This window comes from Sapajus apella, unplaced genomic scaffold (assembly GCF_009761245.1).
Source record: "Sapajus apella isolate SASKATOON/1434 unplaced genomic scaffold, GSC_monkey_1.0 scaffold136, whole genome shotgun sequence".
In the NCBI taxonomy this organism is placed as follows: domain Eukaryota; kingdom Metazoa; phylum Chordata; class Mammalia; order Primates; family Cebidae; genus Sapajus; species Sapajus apella.
In genome coordinates, this window is record NW_022437076.1 from 19,654 (window position 1) to 29,921 (window position 10,268).

General features: G+C 50.5%; 1 protein-coding gene across 1 annotated transcript in view; it reads right to left on the reverse strand.

Moving 5' to 3' along the window:
• USP22 (ubiquitin specific peptidase 22) overlaps positions 1-10,268 on the reverse strand; it is a 41,583-nt gene that overhangs the window by 10,159 nt on the left and 21,156 nt on the right. The window contains exons 6-10 of the mRNA XM_032263515.1: positions 8,908-9,009; positions 7,742-7,911; positions 5,341-5,488; positions 3,140-3,245; positions 1,485-1,643 (exon numbers count right to left, since the gene is read on the reverse strand). Of these exons, the coding sequence (XP_032119406.1) occupies positions 1,485-1,643; positions 3,140-3,245; positions 5,341-5,488; positions 7,742-7,911; positions 8,908-9,009 (685 nt within the window). The remainder of the gene's footprint in view (positions 1-1,484; positions 1,644-3,139; positions 3,246-5,340; positions 5,489-7,741; positions 7,912-8,907; positions 9,010-10,268) is intronic.

Sequence of the window (10,268 nt, forward strand, 5' to 3'; positions counted from 1 at the left end):
CCAAAAAAAAAAAAAAAAAAATCACAAAATCATCTGGGCATGGTGGCATGTACCTGTCGTCCCAACTACTCAGGAGGCCAAGGCAGGAGACCGAGGCTGAGCCGAGATGGAGGCTGCAGTGAGCTCTGATGGCACCACTGCACTCCAGCCTGCGTGACAGAGCAAGACTCTATCTCAAACAATTAAATAAACATGCAACTTTGGTCCTGCTGACTATGCAGCCAGACAGAAACCAAAAGATTGTACCTCCTCTAAGGAATACGTCCCCTCAACAAGGATTCTTCTGTGTTACCTTTAATTGATGCAAATACAACAAAGAAAACACTTGACAAAGTTTAGGAAGGTTTTCTGCTGTCTTTACAATTGTACGCTACAGCTATTTAATGCATTAAAAAAAAAAAAGGGGGGCCGGGCGCGGTGGCTCAAGCCTGTAATCCCAGCACTTTGGGAGGCCGAGGCGGGTGGATCACAAGGTCAAGAGATCGAGACCATCCTGGTCAACATGGTGAAACCCCGTCTCTACTAAAAATAAAAAAATTAGCTGGGCATGGTGGCGCATGCCTGTAGTCCCAGCTGCTCAGGAGGCCGAGGCAGGAGAATTGCCTGAACCCAGGAGGCGGAGGTTGCAGTGAGCCGAGATCGCGCCATTGCACTCCAGCCTGGGTAACAAGAGCGAAACTCCGTCTCAAAAAAAAAAAAAAAAAAAAAAAAAAAAACACTCACAAGTATGGTGGCTCACAAGTATGTGAGCACTTTGGGAGACCAAGGTGGGGGATCACCTGAGATCATGAGTTCAAGACCAGCTTGGCCAACATGGTGAAACCCCGACTCTACTAAAAATACAAAAATTAGCCAGACATGGTGGCACATGCCAGCAGTCCCAGCTACTCAGGAGGCTCAGGCAGGAGAATCGCCTGAACCCGGGAGGCAGAGGTTGCAGTGAGCAGAAATCACACCACTGCACTCCAGCCTGGGCAACAGAGCAAGTCTATGTCTCAAGAAAAAAAAAAAAATCACTTTGTAAATTTTATTACTTATCCCAAATGAAGCAGCGAATGCATAATTTCAAAAATAGCCCTAAGTGCAGAACATCACAACTAAGTTTTAATCACATGCAGAGAAGGCTGTGGGCCACGGGAGAGGGCCAGGCGCTTCTCAGCTCACACTCCGGGGTAGGTGATTACCACAAAGGCTGAGGGAGCATCCAGTTTGGCTCTGGGTTCGTTTACAAGAGGAGGTTGGAACAGCAGCTGCTGACGCCAACGCCCAACATCGTGCAAAGCTGGGGGACGGAAATATCCAGTCATTCAGCCGAAACAAAAGACAAACCAGCACCAGAGACCGCAGCCAGCCCAGGCTCATGCCGCATCTTTGCTCAGGCTGTGTCCTGGGCATGTGAAAGAGCCCTGCTCTGGTCCTGATGAAGCACAGCTTCCCTGCCAGGAAGACATGCCCCTGCCACGTGGGTGCAGAAGGGTTCTCACCGTCGCAGGCAGTCCGTGAGCGTGGTGGTTCCCGCCACGTGGCTTTCCCCGTTTACCACGTTGCCCTCGCTCCCTGGGCTCAGGGGCCAGAATGGGGTGGAAGAGCCGGGGAGATCCAAGCTGATGTCCCAGAAGGGGTCTATGGTGGTGGAGACTCCACTGGAAGCAGAAGGAAAACAACAGCTGTGAGGACTGACGCCTGCCCAGCTCCAGAGGCAGCCCGGGGTGGAGGCCACCCCTTCCCCTTACCCACTGCGCCCTTTGCCGTAGTGACACTCAGGTGGGATGGGGCAGGAGCGAAAGCAGCACTGCTCACACCCAACGTGTCCTGGCTCCCAAGGTGGCCCTGGGTAGGGGTGTGTGTGAACCCGAAGGCAAGAGGCACTCCTCAAACAAGGGCTATCCAGCCTGGAGACCATCACAGTCACTGAGGGACTTGGGAGGAGGATAAACTCATGGGTCCTGTCAGAGGCTCTGAATCCAGCTGCATCTAGATGTATCTCAGCTGCATCTAGAACTTGGGGCCTGCAACCCTAGGCGACACAGGAGGCCTCCACGCACACCTCAGAGCGTGCCTGAGCCAGCCCCGGCAGCCCCACCCTGGACACTCAATGCTGCATCTCACAAAGCCAGTTCCTCACTAGAAATTTATTTAGCAATACAAAAGACGAAAACTTGCAGACTGGGAAATGTACTCTCGATATTTATACAGGATTTAAGTCTGAGACAGTCTCCTGCTAACGAATTCAGTAGTTAAGGACCAGTGAGGAGGTCCAAACTGCTCGGAGCAAGCTCGGTTTCTAATGCTCAGAGCCAGGCCCCCTTACAGAAAATGGCACCTGTGACACAGGCAAGCACTGGCCTTTCCCGGTATTCGCAGGCCTTATGCAGATCACAAGTGGCAATCCATTTCAGGTTCTGAAATAATTTTGGTGGATCATGTCCAGGGAATAAAGAACAGAGCCAGGCATGGTGGCCCATGCTTGTGGTTCCACCTACGTGGGAGGCTGGGGAGGGAGGGCTGCTTGAGCCCATGGGTTCAAGGCCAGCCTGGGCAACATAACAAGACCCCATGCCTGAAAAAAAAAAAACTGAAAGAAAACCCAGCAGCATGCACTGAGGTGGGGTGAGAAGGTCCCTCAGACCTAACAAAGCAGTAGGTTCCTCCTGCATTCAACACTTGGGGATCTAAGCAGAGACCACACCTGAAAAGAATTAGGGCCACCACGTAAGAGAAAATGGAACCAGAAACCATAGAACAATGAAACTAACACACTTCAAAGCACGTATGTAAACAATTCGCCCTCATGATCCGCCCCTTCTTGAAAGGGACTATTTTATTTGGTCCTTGCTCAAGGACTGGAAGACTGTAAGCTCCCCCCACCATTTCTCCAAGCTTCCAAGAACACACCGCTGGCTGTAGACAACAGCCAAGACCTCAACACGAAGGGTTCACATCCCAAAGGACATAGTCCCAGGACCTCCCCAAGAGGAAGCAGCCCCACCACATGACCTTCACTCTCAGGGCGTCTGTTAATTATTTCTCTTGTAGCCTCCATAAAGACCTCTCAGAGCACACACAGCTCTGGAGACTGAGGACGCCAGCACCGCCCCAGAGGCTTCTGACATTGCGGAGCACACAGCCTCTCACTTACTGGCAGACTTGGCAGGTGACGTCTGACTGCAGCCCGCCGGTGAAGATCTGGTCTATGATACAGTTGCAGTGGTTGGGGTTGTTGGCCTTCTTCCCGTTGTCATCACCTGGGGACAGACCATGGCTCTGGGATTAGCGTCTGTGCACCCCAAAGATGGGGAGTCTCTAAGGGAAGAACAGTTCACCCTGCAGAGGCCTGGGGAACCCAGGGTTGATGCTTTAAAAGGCCACGTGAAGGTCTCATTTTTGGGACAAAATGTTAGCGCACCAGAATATCCATGCAGGAAGATGCAAAGAAAGAACGGAGAGATGCCGTGGAGGCCACAAGGACAAACAACTGCACGTAACCAAGGGCACGTGGCCAGGCCGCCCTGCTTAACGGCTCTGACAAGCAGGCTTCTAAACAGAAGAACCTTATACCACTTCTCAGACATTTCCAAGGGAATCCTGTCAGAAGCACATCAGTGGTTTTGTCACATTTTGGTCATATGAACATTTTAACAGCAACACGTTTTTGAACAAGTGATTTTTAGAACATCTTTCTGCTGCCTGCAGAAAGCTCTTATTCTGACCAGGTATTCTGGAATAATGTAGTCCACTTCCACAGAGGTTCTTTTCTCTCTTATAAATCATACGGCCAGCGCGGTGGTTCACGCCTGTAATTCCAGCACTTTGGGAGGCTGAAGCGCAGGTGGATCACCTGAGGTCAGGAGTTCAAGACCGGCCTGGCCAATGTGGTGAAATATCATCTTAAAAATACAGAACTTAGCCAGGTGTAGTGGTGGGCACCTGTAATCCCGGCTACTAGGGAGGCTAACGCAGGAGAATTTCTTGAACCCAGGAGGCAGAGGTTGCAGTAAGCCAAGGCTGCCCCACTGCACTCCAGCCTGGGCAACAAGAGCAAAACTCCATCCCAAAAATATCATAACATAAATAAAATAAATCATCCTAGGAAACGAAATTCTACCTAAGCTACTAAGTTAACTTTGATTTCTAGGGTAAGAATTAGAAGGATCATGAAGTTCTTCAGTAGAAAAAAAATCAAGTACCAAAAAAATAAAACCCAAAGTCACATTTGACAAAAACCAGTCATTTTAGCTCAACTGTGGGGTGTTTCTGGGCTGCGATCTCAGAACCCACAGCATGTGTGCAAAGGGCCCAGCTGCACAGCCCTGAGACTGATGAGAAGCGCTGGGGAAGCCAGCCCACCAGGCTGTTAACCAGTGAACTACCAAAACAGGACTCGGTTCTCTAAAAGTCTCCAAGTTAAAATTAGCCAGTGGGGTATCACCTGTAACTAGCCAGCCCAGAGGCCACAGGAAACCCAGAAGCAGCCAGGTGCCCTGTTACCTGAGCTCATGGGTTCTCAGAGCGTGGCATCTGAACCAGTGCCATCAGCTAGGAACTGATTAGAAGTGAAGAAGCCCCTGCCCCTCCCTGCAGACCTACTCAATCAGAAATGCCAGCGCAGGCTTTAGGAAGCTGCAGGTAACCAGCCCACACTCATATAAGAATCACCCCTCAGTCCCTCTGCCTGTGTGGACAGACTTCAGCTACAGGGGAGGAGCTGACCTTGGCTCAGGCCATTCAGTCCTAGCCTCCCATCTGCAGCCCTAAGAAGACTGTCCCCACCAACTACCAACACCATACACCTCTGAGAACCTCGGGAGGGCACCATCCTGGGGCCAGGCTGTGGGAGATGCCCAGGTCCAGTGAGATACCAAGAGAAGCTCTACTCGTCCTGTGTCCCAGCTCTCTGGCCATTTCAGAGCAACCATCAATCCTTCTGGAGAGTCCCCAGGGGAAGGAGACGGTTGGGTGGTTGTGTTTGGGGGATGTTCAGAAGCCTCAGGCCTGATAACCCACAGGATCCCAGAACCGGGCAGGCAAGGGCCTCAAAGCACAGGCCCAGGAGGGCCCCGAGAGCTGGCTGTTGACTGTGATGGGCCACTGAGGACCTGCCATGCTGCCGCAACTGCTTCCTCGCCTCCTAAAAGTAAATTAGGAGGAGCCTCTCTGAGGTCATTACTTATGGTGTTTCTTATTGGAAACATGATGACAAAGGCTACAAAACAATGCAATGTGTCTCCCATGCCTCCTTTTGCCTGAGTGCACACTGGCACTTTGCTTCTTTCCCCTTCAAGGAAAGCATCCTGCCCTGACCCCCGCAAAGGCGTGGAGGGTGCAGAGCCCAGGGCCCACCTTTGCAGTGTCGGTGGAGCACGTCCAGGGCCGCGATGAGGAACTCGTGGGCGTCCTGCTGCTCGTAGCCTGCCAGGTGCCTCGCGTGGGTCCACACCAGGTGCAGCAGCTTATACGGGATGTGAGGGGACCGGTGTCCAGAGTAAAACTGCCGGCGGGGGGGGAAGAGGGGGGGAACCTTGTCAGGAATACAGGTAGACTCTGAACACAAAGGACAATCAGAGCCTTTATCAGCTGCCTACCACTGGCTGTGGCTCATCTGACACAAATGGTTGAATTTCACTTTTCTACATTTTGCAAAATCCATTTCTGTCTGGGCTCATTGGACTTTTTGAGTCCTCACGTGAATTTTTACCTTTCCACCATCTAGTTTTCCACATAGAAGCCTAAAAGATGAATTATGACTTGCTACTGTGAGATCACATGCAAATAAAGGGGACTCGATCTGCCCAATACCTAGTTTCCTCAAAGCACCAGCCAAACCATGCAGGCCCACGGACACCAGCACCTCCGCAAAGGGAAGCACATCCTGTGATGATGCAGAATTCACCAGGATCAGCCACAGGACTCGCCGGCTCTGAGGCTGATGACAGTTAGCTCAGGGCTTGTCAGTCAACCCTCTCCACCAACTCAACTCAGGACACAACACCCAGCAGCACACCGTCCATTCCATGGCGTCTTAATCAGGTCAGAACCCACAGAGGGGTCTTGCCTGTGCATATACAGAATTCAGGGCAGTTTTATTCCTCATCAGAAAGGCCCGAAAACCACAGACCACCCAAATGTGTCTGAACTGGGAAACAGACCACTAATCTACAGCCCATCTCCACACTGGAACCTGACTCAGCCACCAAAAGCACACATCATGGCTGCATACGAAGACACGGGTGAACCCACCACGTAGAAAGTTAAGCAGGGGCAGCCAGATTCAGAAGGGCTACTTCCTGCACGCATCCATCGGATGATGTGCCGCTAAAGGACACTCAGGGGACCGAAGACAGATCGGCAACTGCCAGGGTCTGGGGACTATAATTTACACCTTAACAAACCTGAGTCTGAAAAACAATCTAACAGTTGTGTTAGATTATCACTAAAGCCGGTGACACAACCATCCACCAATTTCCTAGCTGCATCCTCCTTTCTCCTATTTGGGCTGTGGCCCCATTAGTTACGGAACATTGCAGGTACTTAGAGGAAATGGGTTAGACTCGAATACGGGCTGGCGAGGCCCAGGCAGAGGCTGGGTACAGTGGCTCACACCTGTAATCCCAGCACATTGGGAGGCCAAGGAGGGTGGATCACAAGGTCAGGAGTTCCAGACTGGGCTGGCCAATATGGTGAAACCCCATCTCTACTAAAAATACAAAAGTTAGATGGGTGTGGTGGTACGTACCCGTAATCCTAGCTACTCGGGGCGGGGGCTAAAGCAGAAAAATCACTTGAACCCGGAAGGCGGAGGTTGCAATGAGCCGAGACTCACTGCACTCCAGCCTGGGCAACAGAGCGAGACTCCATTTCAAAAAAAAAAAAAAAAGAGAGAGAAAGAGAAAGAGAAAGGAAAGGGGAAAGGTAAAGGAACGGGGAGTGGGAAGGGGACAGGAAAAAGGAAAAGAGGGCTAGCCCAGGCTGTAAGTGGTTTCAGCTTTGCAGGTAGGACAGCCTCTGTCCAACTGCTCAACTCTGCGGCTGTCCCAAAAAAGCGACCAATGACCAGACATGAGCAGGCAGGCGTGGCTGCATCTCTTGCTGAGGTTACTAACAGAAACAGGCCAGGGCTGTTGGCTGGCATCTGTGCAAGGCACCTGAAGGACAGGCACCATCCTGGTTTTCAGGTGAGGAACTGAGCTTCAGCTCTGAGAAGCACGTCATAGAGCTGGTGGGGGCTGAGGCGGCAGCCCTTATGTGCCTCGCCCTGAGCACTGCCATGCTCTGATGTTGGACTGGGGACAGACATGGACAGGAACCACCAACATGTAGCACATAGCTCATGAGAACAGAGGCTCTGACGGGGCATCTTAGAGAGGCTGGGAGCGGCGAAGACCCACATTCCAGGAGGACGCAGGAGGGTGGCACATGCATGCCTTTCTGAGCTACGAAGGCAGACCACGGAGGAAGAGGAAGGGGGAGAATCACCCCCATCTTTAAAGACAAATGTCACCCACCAGGGAACTCCACCATGTGCCTCCCAAAGAGCTCCTCTGTTCTGAGTCAGCAGCGTGTCCCCAAAACTCATGCCAGGTCTTCCTTTTTTGGAAAACCATGTTTTCTATAACTGACATGTATATTAAACATTAACTTACCACAAAAGGTTCTTCACGTATCTTCCTTTATCACAGGCTACCTTATTTCATTTTTTTTTTTTTTATGGAAATGCTCCGCTGCAGAAGTCAGTGGTACTCACCTCCTGAAACAGTGAGGACATCTCACAGACCAGACAGGAGCTGGGGCTCTGCATCTCACAGCGGTGCCTGTCAGACAGGAAGAAGTCCCGCAGAAGTGGTGTGTGGGTCAGAGCCTGCACGATGCAGTTCATGAAGCACGTGTTCCCAAGGTTGATCAGGCCACGCAGACCTGCACAGACATCACCAGAGAGCAAGGGTGACCTGTGTGCTGAACCACAGGCGCTGTGGGACCCCAGCGGCTGCCTCTCCCTCTACATACTCATTTTCTTTTATTGACTCATTCAAGAAGCCAGAAAACAACAAGATGTCGCATTTTCCTCGTTTTGACGCCACTTTTACATGAGCGGTATTGAAGAATGTCCCCCATCATCACGCCCTCCCACTTTGGCCACGTGTGCTTTCACAGAATTACACAAATACAGCTTCTACAACAGGCCAGGTCGGAATGGAACCTAAAAACAAAACAGCTTTCAAAAAATGTTCAAGGGCCAGGTGCAGGGGCTCACACCTGTAATCCCAGCACTTTGGGAAGCCAAGGCGTGAGGATCACTGGAGCCCAAGAGTTTGAGACCACCCTGGGCAACACTGTGAAGCCATGTCTCTACACAAAACACAAAAATTAACCAAGCATGGTGGTGTGCACCTGCAATCCCAGCTACTTGGGAGGCTAAGGTGGAAGGATCGCTTGGGCCCAGGAGACGGAGGCTGCAGTGAGGTGAGATGGCAAAACTGCACTCCAGCCTGGGCAACAGAGCGAGAACCAGTCTCAAAAAAAAAAAAAAAAAGTTATAAAAGGTTTTCCCTCAATTTGTAGAAAATTCAGCAAACACTTACACTCACACACATCATTTCTCTCCCTGAAGATTATTGTCCCAGCCTCACCCTGGCCAGAATCAACTTGAGTCCCTTTACGCAAACAGACGCAGAATGTGGCAAGGGCAGGGGCCACTGCCACACATCGCTCGGTGCCCCAAGCCCACCACAGGTCCCTGCAGGGAACAGGTGCTCAAGAGCTGGTCACTGAGCACATCGATGAGTGACAGTTACACAGGGTTTCCACAGAATCACGTGGACTTACAAAACCCCTAATTCTGTATTTACTTTTAAGCCCTGGAAAGAAGCCGAGCTGAGTGACAACGCGACTGCAGACCGCGCCCTCACCCACCTATGGTGCAGTTCGAGGTGATCTTTCTCCTTTTCGGATTGTGCTTCAGCAGTTCAAGCTCCCGTTTGGTTGGTTCCCAGGTTGAAAACTTCTCTCCAGCGCCTGAGCAGATGAAGGACAGTTCCAGGTGCTATTAGCGAAATTTTTACATTAAGTGTGTTTACACATAAAAGCTGTGGTGCTATGGTATCTGTCAGGGTGCATTTCAGTGACTGACAGCCACAGCACCGGGGCCTTCTCAAACCCTCCTGTGCTGATGGGCTACACACAACACTGAAAGGAGCTTCTCACAGAGGGTGTGAGCTACATTTCCTGCAAAAAGAAAAGCAGCACCTCCAGTCTAGACTACCCCAATGCCAATGCCCAAATAGTTCGGGTTTTTTTGTTTTTTCTTTCTGAGACAGAAGTTTCGCTCGTTGCCCAGGCTGGAGTGCAATGGTGTGATCTTGGCTCACTGCAACCTCCACCTCCCGGGTTCAAGCAATTCTATTGCTTCAGCCTCCGGAGTAGCTGAGCTTACAGGAATGCGCCAAAATGCCCAGCTAATTTTGTATTTTTAGTAGAGACGGGGTTTCTCCATGTTGGTCAGGTTGGTCTTGAACTCCTGACCTAAGGTGATCCGCCCGCCTCAGCCTCCCAAAGTGCTGGGATTACAGGCGTGAGCCACTGCGCCCAGCACAGTTGTTTCTCAAATGTCTTCCATCCTTCAGCCCAGAGATGGCAGTATCAGCACCATGGGAACTTACATGAAGGGTTCTCCTGCAAACAAGTGAAATCGAAGGAGAGAACATGCACTTTTCAGCAAACTGAAATGGCATAAACACAGCATAGTTACCAAACTAAAATAGATCCAACAGTTAAAAACGTGTGTGGCACAAAATATTCACAGAGTGGCGTAAACGCAACCCTTTGCACTCGGAGGTACTTGTTCCATGCCAGCCAACATTTCTGAATACTTCAAAATACTTTTAAAGACACAGTGTGGCCAGGCGTGGTGGCTCACGCCTGTAATCCAAGCACTTTGGAGGCCAAGTTGGGCAGATCACCTGAGGTCAGGAGTTCAAGACCAGCCTGACCAACGGGGTGAAACCCCATCTTTAAAAAAAAAAAAAATAAAATAAAAAAATAAAAAGACATAGCATGTTGGATAGATGGAATTATGAAATGATTCTAAAAGAATTCCATTTTAAGCCTGGACATACATCTCTTAGGCATGTGCTTTAAATGCTCTGCACAAAACAACACTCCCACACTTAAATCACGATCTTATTAAATTTCTGAAGGAGAAGAATAGAGAACACAAGTCAGAGATTGCTCTCCAGAAAAAACTTGTTAAACACAAATAATTCTGCTCACTGACA